Below are 27,206 nucleotides of genomic sequence, written 5' to 3' on the forward strand. Positions count from 1 at the left end.
ATACAAAGCGGATATGGGTACTTTCTGGAAGATATTCAACAATCTAAGAATATGTTTATAGACTGCTAATTCACCATTTGGGACCGTTCGGAACACATCACGTTGATAAAAAAATATCGTCATATTTTTTTTAATTTACTACTTGGGACTGTTTGAAAGACATTCAAAATCTTCAAAAATTAAGAAATTTTCGTAAAATGTTCATTAACTTCTTTGGACCTTTTAGAAGACATTTAACGTCTTAACAATATTCTTCTTAAATAAAAAATGAACTATTTTACATCGTATGAAAGGCAATACATCAAATAGTAATTGAGTCATTGTGGAGCAAAATACTATAATAAAAATGATAAGTGAACTACAACAATATCCTTCACTAACTTTAAATACATGGGAATCTAGAGTATAGTTTGTCTTGGCCTTCCTACACTATCTACATTTTCATTTGAAAGGAATACTGAGGACACCACTGCTCTAAAAGTAAGTTAAAGTTTAAGATCATTTAAAGGTTATTTCAAACAATCCTATTTGATGCTTTTAAATAATTAAAGCGAGCAGCATTTATTTATTAAGAAGTGTTTGTTTTCTGTTGATGTATATTAAAATAATCCAGTCAGTAGTATAATTTTATTTCATCATGGTATTGACTTAAGTAAAATGTTTAGCCGGTATTAATATGGTTGTCTTATCTACTTTAGTTCACACAGAGTACACAAATATTGACCTTCGTTGATCTTCAATTCAGAACTTGAAGATGTTTAAACATTCAACATAAACGTTAGGTCAGGGCGAAAGAGATAACGCATTGCTAAACCTGCTTTAATAAATGACATTGCTCCTTATAAAATAATCACTTTAAAAGTTTGGTTTAAAAAATCAATTCACAACTGATGTTAAAGGCCTAGTTTAAGGAATGTTTGGCATGATAATCCCCTGCTGTGCATCTCCTGCTAATTGCACTGGTGTCACAGTAGAGGTCAATTTCCTGTGTATTCGTTAATTGGCTCAGGGCCATTTAGGGTCTTTTTTCATAACAAACATCCCCAACTGCACAGCAGGATAGTTTGGAGATCTGATAAGACAATTAAGCAAGAAGATTAAGATCAATTAACAAAGGTTGTGTACAAATACACGTCGTTTGTTTTTGTGGCGGGGGGGGGGGGGGGGTCACTTACAGAAGGCTTAAACTAGGCCTTTAAACAAGAAACTGCCTTAATGTATTTGTGGTCAACCTTTCTGTTTGTTTAATGAGAAGGCAGTATTTTGCATTTTTCCAATTCATTTATTTCAGTGAATAAGCAGTCAGCAGTTATTGGTATAAAAACACGTGAAGCGTTTTATATTATTGTGACATATATAGTTTACACAATATAATGTTGACCACTTAAAAGATAAAGGTTGTTAGTCGCTTCAAACCTTTTTTTGTAAGGGTATACATACACATTTAAAACATTTGTAAAACACTCTTGTAAGCTCGATTTTACATCATTATTTAATTCTTAGTACATTGTGCTATTCAAATGTTTTCAGAATCAGAATTATATCCAGAAAAATGACCTCAAAAATTGGCCTGGCAGTATTTGGTATGGGCAAAATGGGTGAGCGTGTTTGTTTGTATGATTTGTAAAGCAGGTGTCAAATGTGTGTTAATATACGTCAGCTTACACTGATAATCATGTTGTTCCTTTTTGGGCTATAATTTACAGTGGATCCATATTCATATAATACTCGTCTTCAAGATGTTTTAAGTTTGAATGGCAAAAGCGGCAGTACAAAAGCCTGTGTCAATAAACAATGCACATAGCAATAGGATGTTTACAATTCTGAAAGTTTGAGTTAATAATTGCTATTAATAAAAACATTTCCAAAATGCATTTTGTTAAACACAGAGAATTTGTATAATTCAGTGTATTATCAAAGTATGAAGTAACGTCAACAAAGATTTAAGGACGTCGTAGAAAAGTCTTTTAAATATGTTTGAACCCTTTATGACAGATTTATCTATTTTGTAAACGGACTGTTGTCACATATACAACGGCTGTTTTTTACATTTAAACACTTTTCTGCTTTATTAAGGCTGATTAATTAATTATTGCTCTTTTCAACTAATGAAAGGTAAGATGGAAAGAGTAACCGTGGAGGTTGAGAGTTTAAACCCTACCAGGGTGTCAGTTGTCCAGTGATATATGTGTCCGCCCATCACGGAAAAGGTTCTCATTCTGACCTCGAACAGGATTAAAGTTGACACAAGTGCTGAGTTATATTCAAATAACGGAATCGAGCGTGATCCTATATTCAAAATATAGCTACAAGACATCATTATGAACTAAAAACATTACAACACTTTTATGCTTAGTTCCGCGTTTTTTTGTTTCATATATAACTATAAACATGTTTCATGAAATGATAATCAACATATCAATGCAAACCCATTTCCGTTGTCAGGATTAGAGCACGTACGGAATATTCTGCGATCGCCACGTGCCTCTCTCAGATGGATCGTTCGTGAGAACGTTGAAGAGGCACGTGCTCTGACGTCATCATACAACCTTGACACGCGCTGCGAGACGCCTGCTAATGCTCAAGTGGCCATCGAGGACCCAAAGTCGGTAGTTCGTGAGATAAATTTGATGAATAATTTGTTAAATGTCCGTTTTAGTCAAAATTAATCGTCAGCACATTACTATTGATTTATATATATATATGTGTGATCAAAAACGAGTCGACATATATTATGCACCTCTATTTAACGAGTCCATTAAATGTGTAAGTAAGCGAGCTTTTGGTGAAATTGGGTATATATGAGTTGGGCGAGTGGAATAAATTTGGCAATTATACATACACGAGTGTCACAGTATTTTTATCCCATGCTTTTGTCACCAATAAGACTTTAGCTTATGATGTGCCGATCACCAAAAACTGACAAAGCATGCCATTTCCCGCGGTACATGCAGTGCAGAAATTAAGTACCCGAAAAGAAATTCGACCATTTTAATTCCGTGTATAAAAAAAAATAATAATGTGTTGATATCTTATACGAATCATAAAATCGACTCTACATCTTTAACGAATTGTTTTATGTAGTATTTAAATGGTGAAATAACACCTGTTGGATCATAAATTTGTAATATGATTATGTCTTCATTGCCCATTTAATGCAGAAAGTGTTAAACGTTTGATTATTGTCTTTTATGAAATCAAGGGGGAAAAATCATGTTTGCCTCTAATTATCTAAAAGGAGAAGGAAGTACTTAAGACAAATAAAATTGTATCATCTTAAAACAAAATGAGAAATAAACGTATGCTTTACTGAAACATTATCAAGTTATCAGTTATTGGAACCAAATATACTGTTAACAAACAAAAGTGATATTGTTTTCTTGTTTAAATTTGTTAGTGAAGTTATCTTAACGTAACGTCTATTTGAAGAAATTTGAAAAGTGTTATGGTTGTTATCAGTGTAGAAGCAGTGCTGATTGTATCCCCATCATCCACCCACGAGGATCTCATTACCAGATCTCTTCATGCAGGTAAAATACAACAATACTCTAGAAGGCTACCAATTGCCTGTTAAAAAAGCATCAATGTCTTGCTTACACAAAGTACATACCATTTAAACGTAGATGGACAAACTCAACGGGCAAGACTTAACTATGACCCAAGCATTAAACTGATCTATTGGTAAGTAAAGATACCAACCAAGCAGCCAAAGCATTACCAATTTCATAGTTTTTATTGAACACAAGCGAACATAATTATGTAAGTGAATGTACAGGGATAAGCAAGTAAGAACGCCTTAACAATTATCATCTTTGCAAACACATAGCCTAATACAAAAACTAAAACTACACAGAAAAGCCCAGAAAGCAAGCCTTGACAATGTTCGTGTTTAAACACACGTAGCTCAATACAAAGTTTGAAACTACAGAGACAAGCCCAGTAAGCAAGCCTTGACAATGTTCATGTTTAAACACACGTAGCTCAATACAAAGTCTGAAACTTCAGAGACAAGCTCAGTAAGCAAGCCTTGAAAATGTTCAGGTTTAAGCACACAAGTTCATGTTTAAACACACGTAGCTCAATACAAAGTCTGAGACTACAGAGACAAGCTCAGTAAGTAAGCCTTGACAATGTTCGTGTTTAAACACACGTAGCTCAATACAATGTCTAAAACTACAGAGACAAGCTCAGTAAGCAAGCCTTGACAATGTTCGTGTTTAAACACAAGTAGCTCAATACAATGTCTAAAACTACAGAGACAAGCTCAGTAAGCAAGCCTTGACAATGTTCGTGTTTAAACACAAGTAGCTCAATACAATGTCTGAAACTACAGAGACAAGCTCAGTAAGCAAGCCTTGACAATGTTCGTGTTTAAACACAAGTAGCTCAATACAATGTCTGAAACTACAGAGACAAGCTCAGTAAGCAAGCCTTGACAATGTTCATGTTTAAACACACGTAGCTTAATACAAAGTCTGAAACTACAGAGACAAGCTCAGTAAGCAAGCCTTGACAATGTTCATGTTTAAACACACGTAGCTTAATACAAAGTCTGAAACTACAGAGACAAGCTCAGTAAGCAAGCCTTGACAATGTTCATGTTTAAACACACGTAGCTTAATACAAAGTCTAAAACTACAGAGACAAGCTCAGTAAGCAAGCCTTGACAATGCTCATGTTTAAACACACGTAGCTAATACAAAGTCTGAAACTACAGACAAGCCCAGTAAGCAAGCCTTGACAATGTTCATGTTTAAACACACGTAGCTCAATACAAAGTCTGAAACTACAGAGACAAGCTCAGTAAGCAAGCCTTGAAAATGTTCATGTTTAAACACACGTAGCTTAATACAAAGTCTGAAACTACAAGACAAGCCCAGTAAGCAAGCCTTGACAATGTTCATGTTTAAACACACGTAGCTAATACAAAGTCTGAAACTACAGAGACAAGCTCAGTAAGCAACCTTGACAATGTTCATGTTTAAACACACGTAGCAATACAAAGTCTAAAACTACAGAGAAAGCTCAGTAAGCAAGCCTTGACAATGTTCATGTTTAAACACACGTAGCTCAATACAAAGTCTGAAACTACAGAGACAAGCCCAGTAAGCAAGCCTTGACAATGTTCATGTTTAAACACACGTAGCTCAATACAAAGTCTAAAACTACAGAGACAAGCCCAGTAAGCAAGCCTTGACAATGTTCATGTTTAAACACACGTAGCTCAATACAAAGTCTAAAACTACAGAGACAAGCTCAGTAAGCAAGCCTTGACAATGTTCATGTTTAAACACACGTAGCTCAATACAAAGTCTAAAACTACAGAGACAAGCCAGTAAGCAAGCCTTGACAATGCTCATGTTTAAACACACGTAGCTCAATACAAAGTCTAAAACTACAGAGACAAGCTCAGTAAGCAAGCCTTGACAATGTTCATGTTTAAACACACGTAGCTCAATACAAAGTCTGAAACTACAGGGACAAGCTCAGTAAGCAAGCCTTGACAATGTTCATGTTTAAACACACGTAGCTAATACAAAGTCTGAAACTACAGACAAGCCCAGTAAGCAAGCCTTGAAAATGTTCATGTTTAAACACACGTAGCTTAATACAAAGTCTGAAACTACAACGACAAGCCCAGTAAGCAAGCCTTGACAATGTTCATGTTTAAACACACGTAGCTTAATACAAAGTCTGAAACTACAGAGACAAGCTCAGTAAGCAAACCTTGACAATGTTCATGTTTAAACACACGTAGCTGAATACAAAGTCTAAAACTACAGAGACAAGCTCAGTAAGCAAGCCTTGACAATGTTCATGTTTAAACACACGTAGCTCAATACAAAGTCTAAAACTACAGAGACAAGCCCAGTAAGCAAGCCTTGACAATGTTCATGTTTAAACACACGTAGCTCAATACAAAGTCTAAAACTACAGAGACAAGCCCAGTAAGCAAGCCTTGACAATGTTCATGTTTAAACACACGTAGCTCAATACAAAGTCTAAAACTACAGAGACAAGCCCAGTAAGCAAGCCTTGACAATGTTCATGTTTAAACACACGTAGCTCAATACAAAGTCTAAAACTACAGAGACAAGCCCAGTAAGCAAGCCTTGACAATGTTCATGTTTAAACACACGTAGCTCAATACAAAGTCTAAAACTACAGAGACAAGCTCAGTAAGCAAGCCTTGACAATGTTCATGTTTAAACACACGTAGCTCAATACAAAGTTTAAAACTACAGAGACAAGCTCAGTAAGCAAGCCTTGACAATGTTCATGTTTAAACACACTTAGCTTAATACAAAGTCTGAAACTACAGAGACAAGCCCAGTAAGCAAGTCTTGACAATGTTCATGTTTAAACACACGTAGCTCAATACAAAGTCTGAAACTACAGGGACAAGCTCAGTAAGCAAGCCTTGACAATGTTCATGTTTAAACACACGTAGCTCAAAACAAAGTCTGAAACTACAGAGACAAGCCCAGTAAGCAAGCCTTGACAATGTTCATGTTTAAACACACAACACTCAATCCGAACACCGAAACTACAAGAAAAGGTCCAGTAGCATTAAATGTTATCATATGTCCTGTATATAAACACAAAAGTCAAACACCTAAACAACATATAGCGCTGCAAGACAACATGTATTTCCGAATAATCATAATATAATCATTATTAAATGAACCGACTTGACACTGTCCATAAAAACTAAGACAGAAATCGCCTAATCGGATAATGATTAATAGTCCCAAAATGCAACGAAAATCTAATATGACTAACAATCTTATCGGCAAATCGGCATTGCCAGAGTGCTAGTAAACTTACACACCACCCTGAACATTATTTCTAGTATAATAAAACTGTAACCACATAGAATTGCTTCGCGTTCAACAATGAGTCAACTGTATGACCGAACGACATTATTTATACTGGAGCCGTTGCGCTTCTAGCGTATGTAATGCCATGACATTATGCCTCCAAACACTGAATTCGTTAAGCATTCGGCTACTTGGCAGGTCTCTCAAAAGTTGGATGGTGTTTTCTTTGATTAAATCTACAAAATAAATCAAATAGCGGAACGATAACAAGAATTGAAGCAATAACTAACGTGTGAATAAATAACAACGCCTTTCGCTCATAAGCTAGTAAGTTATTGAACGTTGTCCATGATAGTATGGCTCAAAATGATTACTTCATCCACAACCTTCGACAAAAATAAACAAACGACTCGTACTCGAGTACAATTTCAATAATTCGGATGGTGGATGTTTTAACATTAACATAAACACAAAACTCTTTTATGGATAGCCATCAGAACACATTATGTTTGCTAGTATATTTTAGGGAAGGCCGTGTTTTGCGAGAAGCCGCTGACCACGAGTATACAGTCCACCCGGGCATGTTATGACTTAGCTGAACAAAAAAATAAACCACTCTTTTGTGCCTTCCATAGGTGAGTAAACCGTCTACCCAGTAAATTACTATCTTGCTAAACAGAGAAACAAACCAAGTCTGTGTGCCTTCCATGAGTGAGTATTGTGTCCAACTGGGCATGTTACGGTCTTAGTGAGCAGAAAAAAAAAACACCTTATGTTGTGGTTTCTATAGGTGAGTATACAACCACACTACAATTCGAATACAATTATCAATATTTATTGGTGTTTACCGAGGACTTAGGAACACATTGTACCTTTTGAATAACAATTTTTTTTTCGCTTTAGGCGATTCGACCCCAGTCATTTCTCGATCTATCAACAAATTCTCACAGGAAGTACAGGACCGGTGCGCATTGTAAAATCTACCAGTCGTGATTTTAGCCACCCACCTATAGAATACGTCAAAACGTCAGGTGAGCTATGCACCAGCCATGTAGCCACGTCCCAAGGTCCTGGGGTATACCGGGGATAGCGGGGGAAATAGGCCTCCTCACCTAGGATGTCCCCGGGTGCGGGAGCATTATGCGGGGATCTTACAAGCGTTTTGTTCACGAAGGGCAAATATTTTACTTGGGATCGGCTGGACCGAGAGTCAAAGTCCTCATGAATGCTTAATGGCTAATATAAAGACATTTGCACTAAACACTTAAACACCTAAACAGTGCGGGCTGGATCTGTCGAATCGTTAAGAATACTTTATATAAGCACAAACTCAGCTTACAATACAAACTTCATATGTGCATATGCAATCAGTAATCTCATTAATATGTATAGCTGTTTTTGTCCTCAATATTAGTATATTATAACAGGAGTTTCCTCTGGGAAAAAACACATCAGACACCACTATCTAGGTGACAGTTGACAGATGTTCTTCAAAAAACATTGTTAAAATGACCAATACCGTGTACGTTGTAAATGATGTACAAGTATGTTAAGCGATTGCAGATCAAGAACATTTTGAGGGTTTTGCGAAAGACATGCGTTTTTCCTTATATTCATATGTACGCACGTTTCTCCACACGATTGAATTTTTAGGCGGAATTTTCCGGGACTCGACCATCCATGACCTTGACATGGGAGGCTGGATCATAGGAAGCCGACCGACAAGCGTCTTTGCACAAGGCCACGCCCACAAAGATGAGCTAAAGGGGGCAAGCGACAATGATCAAGTGGTTGTTGTAGTAACGTATGAAAACGGCGCCATTTCTGTGATAGACAACGGGAGATGGTGTCCCTTTGGCTATGATCAACGGCTGGAGGTATAAAAACATATAATTCACTCTTTCAGTATTGTATAAGTAAACATGTGGAGGTGTCTTTATTTCAAATATGGGAAAGGGCTTTAGAGTGCAATTGTTTGAATGGGAATAGCATATTACAGTGTAATACTTATGTAAACAATTAGACGCAACGACAGCTTACATAAAAATAAGAACATTGATTGGTCAAAAGTGCATTCAATTATTGATATTAACCAATCAAATGAATTAAACGTACAGACTAAACTTAACCATGGTGACAACTTTTCAAGATAATATATATACTTATATTAATTAATCATGGTATGCTTTGAAAACGATGCTACAAGATAAAATTATGTTGTGACGGTACAACATAGTAACTAGTAACGATAAAAGTTGTTCATTTGCTATCGCTTAAAGTGATCAATTAACAACAATACTTATTTATGTGTCGTGAAACATGGGGAATCATCTGTTGTGTTATCATATCTTTAACTTTTATCGTATTTAAAATCTGACTCTTTGTTAAATTGAAACGCGTTTTACAATTCAAAATATATTAATATGTATCTAACAATATCTGTTTACATTTGGGTATTTCACTTTTACGGAATGTGACGATGTCAAATCATAAGGTTTTTTTCGTGTTGATTTTCAATGGTTTTTCGATCTTTGAAATTTTGGTATTTCATACCGACATGCACGTGCCTGATACGAGTAAAGTGTGACGCGATTTTCTGATTTCTTCGAGCTCAACATCCTTTAAATGTACATCTTACCTGCAAAACAGTAGTCCCATAAACATGTGAACCGTATGGGTTGTTGCGGGGGGCCTTTTCCTTTTAGTCCCGATACATTATTTCTCCATCTGTTCTTTAGGTACTTTGTGAAAAGATGCAGCTCTCCGTTGAAAACAGGGGAGCTAACCACGTGGTTAGCGGTACGAACCGAGGTATGTTACAATCGGCTCCTGAGGCCAACTTCATGCGCAGGTACCCGGAGGCGTACGCCAACGAGCTGGAACACTTCCTTGACGTACTTGAAGGTAAAGAGAGTCCATCGACGGATAAATTTCAGCAGTTAATGTGAACCTTGTCTTCTAAGTAAAGTATTCAAATATGTATCATCCATACATTTTAAATTGTATTAGACAGGATCAAATCCAATATTTAACGTAAGAGGGGAAGAAAAATGTGGCTAAGTTTTTTTGTTTTTGTTTTATTTTGGCGTGGGGGGATCTTCTCCCAGGAGAGTGTGGCAGTTTTAGTTTAAAATGAAGCAATCTGATGTATTCATATTTATTATATAGACATTAAACTTCATTTGGTCAATTAACGCCTCCCCTTAATACGCTAGGGTTGTATGCAAGAAACTACATTTGAAAATTACACAGTATAAACCACAAGTTTGTAACGTTTTAACATAGCTTATAACAATTAAAAAGGTATTATTTCGATTCCCTTCAGGAAAAAAGGTGAAATACGAACAAAAAGCAGGGCTTAAATTGTGTAACTCAACATAAAAGTATGAAATAGTAGAGTGTAACCTAAGTAAGTGTTATGGAACCAGTAATTAATACTTTCCTTCATTCTCGTGTATCACATGACAACATACTTTTATCACACAGTTCCTTCCCCTGTTTCAGAAAAGGATGAGTTGCGAGTCACGAGGAGAGATACTTTACAGGCCATGCGTCTGGCTGACCTGTGTTATGAGTCACTTAGGACGAAAACAGCCGTACCGTACACGGATTAATATCTATGAATTAGGATTTCATGTATAGTACATTCTAATTAAACATACAATTTACGAATATTAGAATATTAGAAATACTTGCTACATTTTTAACCATGATAATGCAGATAGGCAATGAAAAATTGTTTAAGGTCCGTCAGCAGCCACTCATCCGATACACACTCCCTGACAATGTGCCGGCCAATGTGGTTATATTTGTATGACAGTTAGATGACCTGATGTAATCGAAATTATTAAGAAGGGCTCGTTTGCTACGCCCTCACCGCCTATTCTTAATTATTTAAATATGACTTCAGGAAATCTAACTATTACATTACTGCATTATATCAAGAAAATTTGAATACACAATAGATACTACAGGGCAAGACCAATACCCGAACAAAACACATCACCATAGCGGGATGAACATCCGTAGGTCTTTCGGACCATCTTATTTATGTATATATACATATCGTTTTAAACCGCATCGGTATCCCGACAACATGCTCAGTATCAAGTTAAAGTTTCTAAACAGAAAGTATAATGGTGGTTTTATATGGTCGTAGAAGTGTTGTTGTGGTGAAATGGTTGCATGTGTAAACCAACGGATCGTTTTCCTGCCTATGTGTGTTAGGAATACTTTTTCTCTTTAATATCTTTTTTTTATAGATCTTTGCTTTTGTACATGTTCGTCAATCGCCACCGTCTTTATCTTGTTGTGAGTTCATGTTATATAAAACAATAATTTATACAACATCACCAACTTCTTTATCTTATTGTGACCTAAGGAAGTTATATATCCGTCAATGCCTTTTTGAATATTGATGTGTTCGCACTGTCCCAGAATGACCATGAACAGGTTGATGAACTTTGAATGACTATCGGCATTCACTCACCAAAATCCAGCCGATGACTGACATAAATAAGCTGCTTATCAGTCGTCTACTGGTTGCCAATGTCGAACAACGATCTCTTACTAGTCGCAAGAACAATCGTTGACCAGTCCCCGACTGAGTTTGACATTTTGGTCGCCATTGGTATTCGTTATACGCTGCTAAAGTAGTTATTTGGTACTAAAATATGTGTGACAGGGGCTTTATATAGATATTCGAGACTAGTATCATCAGAAAACATAAATTACGTCATAAGAACAAAATATGAATCACAGCCGGATACGCTTTTTTACAATCAATACGTATGATTAGAATATTTCAAAATACTAGAAAGAACAAACTATAATCGTTTTCTATGCAACATTTTTATCGATATTTGAAGATAATTCCAAACTTATACACTCGGCTAATATCCTTAATATCCATCGTTGTAAAAATGGCAAATATTTAATTATATCATGTTCCTTTGTAACCCGAGTTTGGGATATGATAAACAAGTCGACAAAATGGCTCAGTAATTAGAGCATCGTGATAGTATTCTCGGGGAAGTTCGTTCGGGCCCCGCATGTCGTCACACCTGGTTGTACAGGTAATATGATACATATCATACATTTGTTTTATTTTTCTGAGCTGATACAAGAATGTATCCAAAACCGAGCCACTGGAAAGTAATTTCTACTGTTTACTGGTTTGTTCACGAAACTATACATATGCAAGCAGGTGTCTCAAGAGTATCTAGAACAACACGACCTCTTTCATTAATACGTATTTTAACATGTTTTGATATTTTGATTTGAATCGCACGAATTCAAGCAGGCGAAGTGCGTCAAGTCTGAAATGTTTTACCATCCGTCTAAACAATCTATGAAATAAATGGCCAACATAATAAAACCCATTGATAACTGAGTATAACTCTTTCGTCAAATGCGTTATGAAGGATGAACCAGAAGCCGTCCGTCAAACTGAATGGTAGGGACATGAGCTTCAAGACTAAAGCGTATTTTTGCTATCATATAAAAGAAAGTCCTTATATATGTTGTTCAATTATACATATCGTATAAAATTGTACTAGTTTCCACAATCAGGTCAGACAGAGCACGAACTTAAGATAAGCAGGACTATAATAGTTCTGTAATATAATATTTAATCGGAAAAAGTAAGGCCATGGCTTCTGTCAAAGAGAAAGGTAATTGAGCTTATTTTATTTAAACTATATAAAATACTTTAATGTTATAGAATATCATATAATATAACGTAATATCAATGTGGTATTGACTCGTCGACGGAGTCTTAAAGCTGCACTCTCACAGATTAACCGATTTGACTACTTTTTGATTTTGGTTTTATAATCAGTTAATTGTTACGTTCATGTTTGGAAACCAGTGATACAAGACTGTTGTCAAAAGCTCAGATCGTAGGTTACCGTATTTACTACTTTTGTATGCAAAGAAACCCTCAATTTTCTTAACGCGTAAGTAACGCTTTTAGCCATATAGCATAGCTTATTAAATGTTAATAAAAAACTGCGATCTAATCTTTTGTCAGCAGTCGTGAGAGTGCAGCTTTAAAAACGTATACTTGTTTATGAAAAATGTCAACATTATGTGAGATAGAACTAATTTCCTTGCAGCAATAATACTGTTTTGGGCGGTTTGCTTGCACGTGGACACAGGTTCAGGGTCATGCGTGGACCTGGATGTGACCGGCTGCCGGACCAACCCACAACTCTGTCAAGATCCCCTTCTTGCAGAGGTCACTTGTCCCGTTATGTGTAACAGATGCCGTGAGTATAGTGAACGGTTTTCTAGGCCATTGTGTAATATATTGTTATTAATTGGGTGATTTCATATTGGCCTAGTTAATTCCAAGGTTAGCTGCTGACCGATGACAAATAACTCCGCAAATATGACATCAAGTAAATTATTAGTATTTTCTAACATTTTAATAACTTACCTTAAGTATATATCGAAGCTTAGTAATCCCTTATTCATTCAAGGTGTCTGCTTGTGCTGATTTTGACATGAATCCTTTCAGTGACATTGCACATACTTATGAATAAAGCACAGTACAGTCTTAGGAAGCATGTTTCCTCTATATTATTCCGGAAATCGTTTGCAAAAAGTTCAGAATTATCACCGGCCATTTTGTCGGTTTTCGAAAAGATAATTATCGAAAAATCCACCAACAGGTTGAATACAACTGTAATATCAAACCGTGCAAAGTGGTTGAAATACTTTGTTTTAATGAGGGACACTCTTTTCAAAACAGTCGGTAACACGGAAAACATAATGGCTGTCTTTTAAGATAATTTTCTTCATATTTCTCACATAAGGGCGAGTTTCGACAGCCAATGAAAACGGTCCATTTGTCTAATCCAATATTTAGCGAGTTTAGTAGCCAATCAAAAAGGTAGAAACTCATATTGGCCGACTTTGTTCGATATTGGGCGAGTTTTGGCATACATTGTCGCCAAATTTTTGGTATGAGTGCTACGACTGCCCACGTATCGCGTCTAATACGTAATAGTTCATTAATAAAATCAACACTTTTGAAGTGGAACAAGTTGTGATTCAGTTGGTTGACAATAATAAAGACAATCAGTTCGAATTAATTGAAAACAGCAACTCCATATAAGATTATTTTTTCCAGCAACTGTTCCACAAACGACACCATCTGCATCATCAGGTAAAATACTTTTAACAGTTTTAGAAACAATTTTTGCACCATTAGAAGGCCAATACTTAATTTGAAGGGAATTGCACAAATGAACACACTAGAAAAAAACTAGGTGTAAATAATACTATACGGTTATTGCATTTAAGTGAAGTCGCTATGATTTCTTTTGATCTGCTAATAATCAGAATTGACATCGATCGAGGGCGTAGTTCAAGGTTGTAACACATTCACAAGGTCGATAAATCAACCCATTGTCCGAAATAAAAAAGTTTTAGAAACAACCTTTGTACCATTTTAAGAAGGCTGAAATACTCTTAGACAGATGTACATGCTAGCTTTTGTAACTATTGTATTCGCAAGCGATAACATTTGAATTATTGCATTTAAGTGAACGCGAATCGGACATTATTCCATCCGCTTACTTGACATCGACAGTGGGCCTAAGTCGAGATTCACTATGTCGATTATTCAACACATTGACCAACACTGAAATGCCCGAATTGCTTGTTATCAAATACAATGATATAATGACTGATACAATTAAGTAAGTGTAGACAACGCCCCAATCAAAAACATGACCAAATGATTATATATATACATAGGTGGCAAACTTATCATGAATGAACCGCAAGAGCGATGTAATTGAAATACATTGTACACATGTACTGAGGAATTAGAAAAGTATTCAATATTTCACAATATACATTTAACAATGGTACAATGTAAAAGTCACTGTTAAATTGATACTACTACTACTACTACTACTACTACTACTACTACTACTACTACTACTACTACTACTAATAATAATAATAATAATAATAATAATAATAAAATAATGATAATAATAACAAAAACATTCATTTATTTGCCCACAGACACCGAATTAATTGAATAACGTACACTATAACATAACTTACGGCGCGGCGAAGGAGAGATATAACCCAACGCAATATTTTTCATATTTTTTTTATATAAGTAGTGTTATAACTATGCACATAAGTTACCGCCACCACAGAAAAAAGTATTCATACGCGCTGTCAAAAAAGTAAACAAACATTAGAAACGATGTTTCAAAAGAAATCATGTCGGTGTCAACAAACTCAGCACCACGATGAGCTTAATCCAAACAAACACTTCCAGACAGTGCCAGAAATTACCTTGTCCAGAAATTGAATGCCAACAATGTTCCTACGAACTAGATTATGCAAACATAGGTACATAAGAACATTGTATCTATAAACAACTATAGCCTAATTAAATCCAAATCAAAACAAAAACATGTACAGCATCCTGTACTTCAGTGAAAATACCCCGTCTACTTCCTCGCAAAATGCTCGATCTATGCAGTTCGCCAGCAACGCTTCAAAGTTGACACACTGTCAGAGTCACTGATTCCTAATGAAATCCAACTTTTTCTGGTGGATTTTACCACATGTGTATAGCTCCAATTCACGGAGGTATTGTCCTTGTGTACATCCATTAAAATGACAAAATTCCATGCTTTAATCGACCAGCTACAAATCGAATTCGCACTATTGAAAGCGACTGTGACGCTGACTCATGTTCTTTTTAAACTTCAATCGCCAAATGTCATGTACACACTCGCGTGATTACTTATGACGTTACGCAGTTATGACCTTGCTTTTATTGTTGATTTGCTTGATTTAAATGGATTGAAATATATGTTTTGTTTGTTTTAAAGTAAAACTTTTGAAAATCAGTTGATAATTGAGACATAGTTTATGCTTTTATTGTTAATAAAATGATTATAGGTCGGGCTATTTTCTTTCCTGCGGATGAATCATCCTAATAACATACAGTGTAAATTCGTCCCACTATGACAAGAGAAGAGTATTGAAGAAACTTCGTCCTATATTTCGACTGTAAATGACTTATGTTATAAATAAATGTTTATTTTGTATCAAATTTATTAAACTCTTCATTTCAAACGATAAAAACTCGGCAGAGCCTCGTTTTCATCGTTTTAAAATGAACTCGTTTAATAAATTCGATACAAGTTAAAACACTCATTTGAGACACTCTATTCACATTGTTGTTATGGACTTTATATCTGTCATAGATAAAAATATTTGCAACGAAATTACTGAGGTGTAGTTTTCAAAAGATGTGTCTTATGTTTATATTTGAAGGTTGTTAATATCTTCTCATTTCTTATGTCATATGGAAAGTGATTCAGTATAACATTGTCCACAACAGATAGAGCAGACCTATTGTCCAAAATATAATGTTAGAATATTCACCACTATTTTTTCGTTATTCTTGTGTAAACACCAAACAGCATACAAGTAGATTATCAATACAATTATTTAAAGGTCGAAAAAGGTAGCCTTAAAAAACACATATCAATGATAAAGTTCAAAAAGAAAATATTAAGCAGATACATTGAGATATATCACCGGACGTGACGTGTTTAATGTAAACTGTACAATTTTTTTTGGGAAACAAGTGGCTTAATTCAAAGCAATCATGCGACTCATTCGTTCCTCTTGTATTTATTCTATTAATGACACCATGATAAATATTAAACTACTAACGGTACCAATGCAGGTGTCACACCATAGATTAAACAATTTCTAATAAATAATTTACTGTTTTTGTTGTGATTTTTACTCGTGAATTAAATACAATCGGCTTATTTGATTGTGGTAATAGAACACACTGCTTCTTCAATACTTAATATCTAAACTTAATTTGTATCAGTTAAACTCATACTTAGCCTGTATAAATATTATTATAATAAACATCTAGTGTCAAAACTTATTTAATACCGGTTGTTCTCATAATTAGCCTATGGAAAATAGCTCGTTAAAAACAACTTCAATATAAAAACGCATGTCCATATTTAATTCTGCTTCTTGCGCGTTTAAGTCTACTTTTGAATTATAGGCTCCCTCGAATGTTACAGTTGTCAGAATATAAAGACACCATCAACATGCAACCAGACCCAGATGTGTAGCTCGGGACAGGTTAGTGAAATGATTACATAAGCACACACGGTTATCATCTGAGCTTGGGAGTAAACGAATAGACGCACGTTTGGATTTTTTTAAAAATACCAAAATTCTAATACTTAATCTCAACAAGATAATGCTGAATTATGTTATGGCTAAAGCACACAAACACTTAACTAATATAAGCGTGTTGAATGAAATATCAAAGTACAAATATTGAAGAAATAATTTGTACTTGCATTTATATAATAAAATACATTTTATGTTTCCAGTCATGCTTTATGGAAACAACAGATACGGTGCATGGTGTTTTATATCACACGGGATGTCTCAGCAACAACGTTAGTACTTTCGTGTATAATTTGTATCATCGACGGGATAAGGTTTTACGGATCAAAACGGTTATGATGACATACTTTAATTGTAGAATATGCGTAATGATAAATAGTGCAAGCAATTACCAATTTACTTGTAATATAAACAATAATGCTACCACGTTCAATTGGACTTATATATACCGATAGATACAAGAAACAATCAATAAAAGACCAGCTCATTTACAAATAAAACCAATTACAAACAAACATATAATTGATAATCACTTGCCAAGACAAATCAAGCTTAGCTGCAAACATAGGGTCGCTAATAATGGCGACATTCTCACTATGACAGTACACAAATTAAAGGCACTTTATCAGGTATTTCCAAATACGTGGTAATAGTTATATACACGTCTGGACATATTGAACGATACGGATATTTAGTGGTCATTTGTTAAATTGAGATAATCCATAACTTAGTATCAAATCATGACTAGCTTGTTGATAAAACGTATCATTTGATGACATCGCAAACAGAAACTCATGGAATTCGTCGATTAAAGGATAGAAACAGTTCATTAAATTTACTTCTACTCAGGTTGACAGACTCGCCATCGTTAATTGTCGCACAACAATTTTGAACTGGTTTCAAGGATTTGTGTATTTTGCACATAACAGATGTGCACACCACCGGGATATGAGCATGGGATCGTCGGTCGCTCCACTGAAAAACGACAACGAACATCCTGCCATGAATGTTGCTTTGGAAATTTATGTAACGATCATTTGTGCACAAGCAGCAAATGTAAGCATTCCCTTAATACGATACACGTGTACATATTGTCCATATGTTCATGTATATAGCATTATAAAGAAGCTAGTATTTAATATCAGCATTCACTACAAGTATAACAGCCTCTTTTATTATTACAAAAAGGTATTACGTGTTCATGTAAATGTAATATAAAGGTTTTACTGTGCATCTGTGTATATATGTAAAAAATCCTTTATTCGCTTCTGTTACATAATTCTTAAGTATAGATTAAGAGACATTACAAAATCCCTTGCATATCATAGTTGAATTAGTGACAAAGAATTTTTTTTTTGTATATTTATACTTCATATTATTTTCAGCCATTGTCCAATAAACCTGAAAAGCTGAAATCATAAATCCAAATAAATGATCACATTCCTTCATTTGCCTTCCAGAACTTGAAAGCCTTCATTAGCGAATATAATCCAAATAGTCACAATTCATGGAAAAGTCATAGGCTTTATCCCATTTTATACTATTAAATTTGAAGCATTTTGAATTATGACATAATTGTGAAAAAAGATAAATACACTTTTTTTATATATTTACTCAACAGATGACTGCAGTGATGTGTTAAGATCGGGTCTTTCGCGCGGGTCGGGTGTTTACAGAATCACGCCCTGGAATATGCACAAGGAAGTGGAGGTTTACTGTGATATGGATACCGAGGGTGGGGGATGGACGGTGAGTATTATGTTATTCATGCTTATTGCTAAGTGGTAGTATTACTTGTGGTGATAAAAACTTTGTTAATTGTAAATGAAAATTATCGATTTTTTATGAAAATATATTAATCATTAAAGTCTGGTTTAAGCATCTTGAGGAAAGTATAAGTACAATACATCTATTGAGACCATGAACCATTTATCTTGATAAAGCTCAAAGCGAATCTGAAATATTTGTGGCTTCACAATCATCATGGTATCATTGGTCTTAATACTTGAGCCGGTATTCACATGATACCTTACCATGCTATCTAAATTGTTCATCATTCAGTATTTTCCTTTATTTATCAAAGCAAGTAATTTCGGGGGCCTTCCTTATCCGATTAAGCGTCATATCAAATCTGATATTAAAAACCATTGTCCTTTAGCCATTTAAAATACAGCCTTCTATTATCTTAAAGGTATTCCAACGACGCTTGGATGGGTCTGTGAACTTCAACAGGAACTTTTCGGACTACGAGCAGGGTTTTGGCTCCTTAGATGGTGAATTTTGGCTGGGTTAGTTTGATTAAGCTTATAGTTTAAATTCTGCAGTTATTAAGCACTGGGAATGATATGGATGAATATTGGGAAAACTTTAGGGTTGAGGTTTTATGATTCATTTAAAGAAGCAATTGACTTTCGTTTAAGCGTACTGTCACATGTAGTAGTGTGTGTCATTTTTATTTTGTGTATGTAAAATATTTGCCTTGCAGCTTTACGTATGATACACGTTGACGGCTTGGCTACTGGGTGTGTCACGTTGATTCTACTGTATCGCAAAAAGCACGCAAACGTTAAATTTTAGAAAATATTGTGGAGTAATATAATAATACAATGAAAGATGTAGGGACAAGCCGTAGTCGAAAATTCAAAAATAAACCCTGTTTATGGTACAAAGCAAGAACCAAGCAACAAACTTTAGCCACAAAGATTAAATACAATTACAAACATCACAAACAAACCATACCCTCATCAATAATGTTTTACCATTAAATGATGGGATTACCGCATTGAAACAGTCATTATAACAATAATTCACTGGAACTGGACTCCACAAGAGGCTTAAACTTGTAAGCATGACCATAAACTCACGCTTCTCCCACTATTATTTATAATTGCTAAATAAAAATATATAAGCCTCATCAGAACACGCATCCTCTTAAAAGCAATGACAAATACGGGAAAAATCCCCCATAAAACCTGATAATTTTAAGTACTTTATGACACATTGCTTTTTTCCAAACGCTTTGCGTTTGACATTATGGTTGGCCCTTTTCCCAGTCAATTGCAAATAACGCAATGTTTGGCGATTCTCTGAGCCTATTTGTATGAAACCATGATTGGTAATTCTCACAGCCCATTACATATTACGCCATGGTTAGCCATTCTCCCAGTCAATTTTATATGACACTATTGTTGGTCATTCTCCAAGTCCATTGTATATGGCACTATGGTTGGCCATAATCCCAGTACATTGTATACGGCACCATGGTTGGCCCTACTCCCAGTTCATTGTATATGGTACCATGGTTGGCCCTACTCCCAGTCCATTGTATATGACACCATGGTTGGCCCTACTCCCAGTCCATTCTATATGGCATCATGGTTGGCCTTACTCCCAGTCAATTGTATATGGTACCATGGTTGGCCCTACTCCCAGTCCATTGTATTATACAACATGATTGTCCCTTAACGGAGTCTTTGTTTACGACGCGTTGATAAGCCCTTTTCTTGGTGCATTGTACATGACACAATGGTCGGCTCTTTTCGAAGTCCATTTAATATTGCGCCATTGTTGGCCCTTCTCCCAATCCATTGTATATGACGGCACGGTTGGCCCTTTTCCGAGTTCCTTGTATATGTCACAATGGTTAGCCCTTCTCTTTGTCGATTGCATCTAACACCATGATTATTTCTACTCCCAGTCCATTGCACGTGGCTTCATGTGTATCCTTTTCTCCAGCACGTTGTATGTAACACCATCATAAGCCCTTCTCTGAGTGCATTGTATATGACACAACGGTTGGCTGTTCTCCCAATTTAGGGAATATGATGCCATGATTAACCATTCTTTAGGTAGTTAATATACGAAACCATGGTTTGCCCTTTTCCGAGTCCATTGTATATGACACTATGATTGGCTCTTTTCCCAGTCCATTGAATATGACCCACCGGTTGGCCCATCATTTAGTCGGCAATTTATTACGCTATGGTCGACTCTTTTCCGAGTCTATTTCATATGACACCATGGTTGGTCCTTTTCCGAGTCTATTGAATATGACACTACGGTTGGCTCTACTCCAAGTTTAGTGTATATAATGCTATTGTTTGCCCTTTTCCGAGTCCATTGAAAATGACAGGATGGTTGGCTCTACTCTCAGTTTAAAGTGTACGATGCAATGGTTTTCCCTTTTCCGAGTCTATTGAATATTACACCACGGTTGGCTCTTCTCCCAGTTTTAGGGTATATGAGGCCATGGTTAACCATTCTTCAAGTACTTAATATACGAAACCATGGTTTGCCCTTTTCCAAGTGCATTGTATATGACACCATGGTTGGCTCTTTTCCCAAACCATTGAATATGTTCCACTGATTGGCCCTTTATTAAGCCTCAATTTATTACGCCATGGTCGACCCTTTTCCGAGTCTATTTCATATGACACCATGGTAAGCCCTTTCAAAAGTTCAATGTTTAAGCCACTGTGGTTGCTTTCTACAAGTTAATAGTATGTCACTGCTGGCTGCCCATTTCCCCATGCATTGTATATGACACCATGGTTGACCTTCTCTCAGTTCGATAAATATGACACGATTGTTGGCTCTCCTAAAAGTACATTTAAAATTGACAGTTAGTGTATGCCATTCCCGTAGTTCATTCCAAATGAAACTAGCTTTTCCTCCTCTTCTAGCTAATTGCACATTATGCCATGGTTGGCACTTTTCAAGTCAAGTGTTTGCCCTACAGCCTTTTCATTGCATATGACATTATGGAAGGACCTTCTCCTAATACATTGCACATGACAACATGACACCATGGATGGTTCTACCCCCGGTCCATTGAATATGACGTCTTGGATAGCCCTTTTCAGAGTATACTATATTTGAAACCGTAGTTGGTCATTCTTCCAGTCAATAACATATCACACCATGGTTGGTACTTTTCCCAGTGCGTTATACATGACACCATGGTTGACCTGACTCCCAGTTGTGTATATGTGTTATCAATCTTTGCCATTTGTTAGTAAATTGTATAAGACATCGTAATTGGACTTTTCCAATCCATTGTATAAGACACCATGGATAGCCCGTCTCCCAGTCCAGTGTGTATTTCCTAGTACAATGCATACGACACTATGTTTTTTTTTATTTTCCTAGTTCATTGTTTGTTCATTTGGCACATTGGTTGGTTAATGTTGTAAGGGTAAATTCTAACGATTAACTTCTAAACTTCTATCGTGTACGCAAACGATAATGTGGTGATCCATTGTGTAATACATTCACTACACATTTGCATACCACCAACCTAAGCATTTTCAATCAGTGATATGTTGTTATTTATTTCTGAAGACTAACTGAAATTAAATAATGCTCATTTCCTAACACATACTTTGAGGTAAAGTTGGACGCGTCATTTTAATAATACTGATTGTTTCCTCATTTCGAAGAAAAGTTGATTCTATGTTTAACTTATTAACCGAATTTTTTTGTCTATTCGAATATATAAGAAGATCATGTACTGTTAGTTGTCAGTATATGGGCGTTATGAAACATCAATATATACTTAATTAACGAGATAACTTTCACACACCCTTTCATCCTTTTTTTTCAATTTCCAGTTAAACATCGAAATTCACACAATTCTCTGACTGAAAGATCATGTATTCATTATTTCCATGTAAAATGCAATGTGCACACAAAGATCTCACTGATAAACGCACATAGTTTGTAATCACAATTGCGGATAGGCTTACTACACTGGCTTTACGAGATGCTCAACGTGTTTGGCAGTAGGCTCTGTATAATGGTCAACAAAACAAAATCTTGATAAGTGAACGAGGAGCGTGAAATACACTAGTCATCAAGTCTAAATTAAATGTATCTTTCTCACAGGTCTTAGTCTTCTTCACTCAATGACAAGCCGGGCTAACATGACATTACGACTGGACATGAGTTTCTCGAACGGAACTACGGGATTTGACGAGTACTCGGGCTTCTATATTTCGCCACCAGAAGGGTACAACGTTAACGTTGACAAGAGGATCAACTCAGCCGGAAGTACGTTTTTTTTGTTTAAGACGCTAGGAGTGCATACAGTTAGGTCGAATACGGTTACATACGATCATAGAAATGATATGGACTTTAATTGGTGGCATACACGCGTTATTCTCTCACCGACATAATTTTATGAAGAATTTGTCACGTGTCGTCAAACAATACATAAAAATATTAACATATATATAAAATGTGTAAGTTAGCGATGATTTGTAATATACTCATAACTCCATTTTCTTGTCTTTGTGCAAAAAATGATGAAAGTCTCAGATATTTATATATAAAATTAAGAGAAAATATCACGTTTCCTCATTAATGAAAAATAAATACTGTATTCAAATAAATATTTATTATAAACAAGATTAACAAAATAACCGTATGTCTTGCAGGAATATTACTAATGAAGCAATTGTTGTTTTGAATTAAAAAGTTCATTCTGATTGATTTGGTATATAACACAATTTACATCATGTGTATACAGGACAAAAGGAGACGAATATAGGTTTACACGTTATTCGTGTATTGGTATACTTAACATTATTTTACATGTTAGGTATAATAAAAAAAACAAATACGTTTTTTAAAGTAAGTTGGTTCATTATGATAAGAACAAATCAATACGTGAAATAGCGGAAACATTTGTATCAATAAATTCATAAATATTTAGCATCTTTAAAATGGTTTATTATAACAGCCTATAAATGATAAATTTCTCTTATTAACAAAAGGTTTCATATCAGAAGAGAATTGGATTTATGGAAATGAGTGTTTTTGTTTAAACAAAGTATCATTGAAAGTAATTCAGATTCAAGACTCAAAACATTTATTCAGTATTTGTAAACAAGCGGGTTCTTCATTACATAATCAAAATGCTAATTCATTTATACATATATACATCGATAACGCAACGAGGTGCACATATGAGACAAGAAAAATGTTATAAAATAACCATTAATAGTCACCATATTAATATAATTAAATATGACACTTGTTTATAAAAAAGTTTTATATTAGCATTGAGGATGCACAAACAAGCGTTAAGTAACGTTTGCATGTACTTTTTCTCAAGCACAGAAACATATCATATTACAAACATGTACATTGTCAACAATTATATTGTATGTTATATTATAAATATAATTTTAAACGTAAGCACTTAACTAAGTAAATTTGGTAACGAAACAATATTAACAATATGAAGACAATTTAATCCTTTAAAAATACATTTGAACAGATTTAGTTGAATAGGATAGTTAGTAAATAAGATAAGGTCATCGTACTAGGTCTATCAAAGTATTTTCGTTTATGTTATGCGTAAATCATTATGAATATTACATATACAAACAAAGTGAAACTCATCTTCAATATCACCACATTTGCGTTTGGTGCACGAGCGTTGATTATAAGCAACTGTAAAATTACCATAAGGCCCAGTTTTAATACGTAACTGGTGAGCCGAAAGTCTTTAATTATTAAGGGAATTCGAGCGTTCGAAAGAAATTTAAAGAGGATTATACGTACACAAAATGGGACTGTTATTAATCGAGTTGTACCAAGATTGTTTAAATATGGCGTTATAAAAAAAACACTAAATTGTGCTATTTCATATCCTCACAGCTAGTCTGGTAAAACTTTACAGTACTTGCTCAATGGGACTTGTCCTTCCGTACAGTCAGCTACAATATCGTTTTTCTAGACATTGGTATCTACCAAGTTCACCATATATTGGCATTGTCAATTTGGTCTGCTTCACGGGTAATAATGATTTATAACACTTTAAATAAACCCTCTCAATCTCTTTATTAATTCCAACACCCCAAAATTCACAGGCATATTTCGAAATTGATGTTACAAATGCATCAAATAATTGACATATCGTTCTTGAGAGGCATGTTTTTAACTTTAAAAGGCCATAGAAAGCTTTTAAGCATATCCCCGTTAGTGTTGATTGGTGCTTTTTTGTGGAGACGGGCAATCCATGGTGTCTTCAGTGGAATGACCCATTATAACCATGTCATTTGCAAATAACATTCGCATAAAAATAATTTCCCCTAAGGTTATAACCGAATTAACATTAACCGATTAAACAAGTTGAACTCCAGAACTTCTAAATATAAATAAAATAATATCGGGGGTATATTCTTCGCTTGCTTTAAGCCTATGGAACAAAGTCAAAAAATGTGTTACTGGTTTTCACAGTGCCTTTTCTCATAATACATATCACGTAAGATTTTTTTTGCCACGTCCACCTAGATTATACAGTTTTAACCATAGGCCATTTCTCTATTTAATGTCCAATTCCTTCCCATTATCTAAAAATGCACAGGCTGTTCGTGGTTTTTCCTTTTGTTATTATGACAGCATTATACAGCAATCCTTAGTATTGCTATGATTATTTCAAAACTGCCCTGCGTGGTCATTCGATGCGGTCGGCATATCCTCATTTAAAGTATATAGTACACATCATTAGTACTATGTCTTATATAATACAAAAATCTAAAAAATTAATACAATGAACATTTTAAGTATTATCTTGTGAACGACACTCAACGGGCGAATTTGGGCAACATTCCGCATCATCAATATACATGTACACTGCGATCACACTCAATAAAAATCCTTCTGCTGCTTCCGTAAGCAGCATTCCAATCGCTTATAAACATTGTTTTACAAACAATTTGATAATGACTAACATCATTTTATACAATATCAAACAAACCATATCTATGAAATTAAATGTCCCTCGACCCATATATATACACCAGCTAGAAAAATACCAGAATCAATATTAAAATATAATTTACTACATTTGAGCCCAAACATCTGTATCCAAATTAATTTCAACAATTACTACGCCTTAAATAGGTAATACAATTAATCTCTAATCTCTCCAGATTTAGAAACATTACAGATTATCTCATTACGTTAAAACAAGGTATAGTTTGTGATAAATAATATTTATGAATACGTTAAATGTGTGTAGAAAAGTAATATGACTCTTAAAATCTGCTTGTAAATCGATACGTTTTTCTTTATCTTATTATCATACTGGTAATTAACATTCGAATTTATAATGATACACTCATATGATTGTGATATAAATGAGATACACCGATATATTTACAGTGTCGGATACCTCTTTATTCTCCGACCACAGTACCCCGTGGGATACAAACCACCGTCCGTTTGCAACATACGACAGGGACGTGAACGACTGTTCTAGAATCTCCGGAGGAGGCTGGTGGTTCAATAGATGCTCGAACAGTAACCTGAATGCCCCGTACAACACTAATGCTTTGTTTTACAATACAATGTACCCAGGAAACCCGAAGACGACAAAAATGATGCTACGATTGAGTTATTAAGATTTGACCGGTGTATTGTATGCATTAAATAAAACAAATATTATTCATTCCGAAGTGTTGCAAAATTACCAACAAATTTTGTTTAAAAGCCAAACCTCACTCGTACAGGCGGTCTTCTTTTTCGAATGTGTTTCAGTAATTATATGTTATTATTAAAATCATAGGAAGACAATTGTTAAAAATACATATTTATTTATTTCACTGAATATTTCATCGCAAAAAATACTGCTTTATTTTAAAACAATGTTTACATCTGATTAAACTAAAAAAAAACATGTGTATGTCCTTTGAGGCTAGTATGTATCAATATGCAATAAACAAACCAACATTGCATTCATCATTAACATGGAACTTTTAAGTTGCAGTTTAAAACACTTGATTCTTATTTTGTGTTAACAATTTGCTAACAGTTAAACAAGCATGAACACATAAAAGTAATCGCTTTTTAACGCACTTGCAATAATTGAATACATAATTTCGATATTTTTTACGTATAATGGCATACACATGGGCAAATATTTGGCAATCAAACCGGTAGCGTAAAGTGGGTACATAAACAGGTAAATTTGGTTAAAAATGTCATTGAGATAAAATAAAATGGCATACACTGCTATTGGTTAAAAATGTCATTGAGATAAAATAAAATGGCATACACTGCTATTGGTTAAAAATGTCATTGAGATAAAATAAAATGGCATACACTGCTATTGGTTAAAAATGTCATTGAGATAAAATAAAATGGCATACACTGCTATTGGTTAAAAATGTC

At 34.9% G+C, this 27,206-nt stretch overlaps 2 protein-coding genes across 2 annotated transcripts; both read left to right on the plus strand.

Moving 5' to 3' along the window:
• Positions 1-443: 443 nt before the first annotated feature.
• On the plus strand, positions 444-10,435 carry LOC128221278 (inositol 2-dehydrogenase-like). The gene is made up of 9 exons (XM_052929832.1): positions 444-480; positions 1,531-1,598; positions 2,446-2,605; positions 3,460-3,530; positions 7,348-7,456; positions 7,725-7,852; positions 8,475-8,698; positions 9,560-9,725; positions 10,326-10,435. The coding sequence occupies exons 2-9, from the start codon at positions 1,553-1,555 to the stop codon at positions 10,433-10,435; spliced, it is 1,014 nt and encodes a 337-aa protein (XP_052785792.1). The 5' UTR covers positions 444-480; positions 1,531-1,552.
• Positions 10,436-12,420: 1,985 nt separating this feature from the next.
• LOC128221276 (fibrinogen-like protein A) lies at positions 12,421-26,484 on the plus strand. Its single transcript, XM_052929830.1, has 10 exons — positions 12,421-12,493; positions 12,938-13,090; positions 13,957-13,992; positions 16,894-16,973; positions 17,231-17,299; positions 17,957-18,083; positions 18,649-18,776; positions 19,219-19,315; positions 22,911-23,075; positions 26,199-26,484. Exons 1-10 carry the CDS (start codon positions 12,472-12,474, stop codon positions 26,435-26,437), a joined length of 1,116 nt encoding a protein of 371 aa, XP_052785790.1. The 5' UTR covers positions 12,421-12,471; the 3' UTR covers positions 26,438-26,484.
• Positions 26,485-27,206: the final 722 nt, after the last annotated feature.

Source organism: Mya arenaria, chromosome 16 (assembly GCF_026914265.1).
Source record: "Mya arenaria isolate MELC-2E11 chromosome 16, ASM2691426v1".
In the NCBI taxonomy this organism is placed as follows: Eukaryota; Metazoa; Mollusca; class Bivalvia; order Myida; family Myidae; genus Mya; species Mya arenaria.

Excerpts from the sequence above, each read along its gene's own strand:
- LOC128221276 (XM_052929830.1), top strand. The coding sequence starts at position 12,472 with ATGGCTTCTGTCAAAGAGAAAG. Across the intron at positions 17,300-17,956 it reads CGGGATGTCTCAGCAACAAC|ATGTGCACACCACCGGGATA; the intron begins GTTAGTACTTTC and ends TGCACATAACAG. Across the intron at positions 18,084-18,648 it reads TTTGTGCACAAGCAGCAAAT|ATGACTGCAGTGATGTGTTA; the intron begins GTAAGCATTCCC and ends TTTACTCAACAG.
- LOC128221278 (XM_052929832.1), top strand. The coding sequence starts at position 1,553 with ATGACCTCAAAAATTGGCCTGGCAGTATTTGGTATGGGCAAAATGG. Across the intron at positions 1,599-2,445 it reads ATTTGGTATGGGCAAAATGG|GATTAGAGCACGTACGGAAT; the intron begins GTGAGCGTGTTT and ends TTCCGTTGTCAG. Across the intron at positions 7,457-7,724 it reads CTCTTTTGTGCCTTCCATAG|GCGATTCGACCCCAGTCATT; the intron begins GTGAGTAAACCG and ends TTTTCGCTTTAG.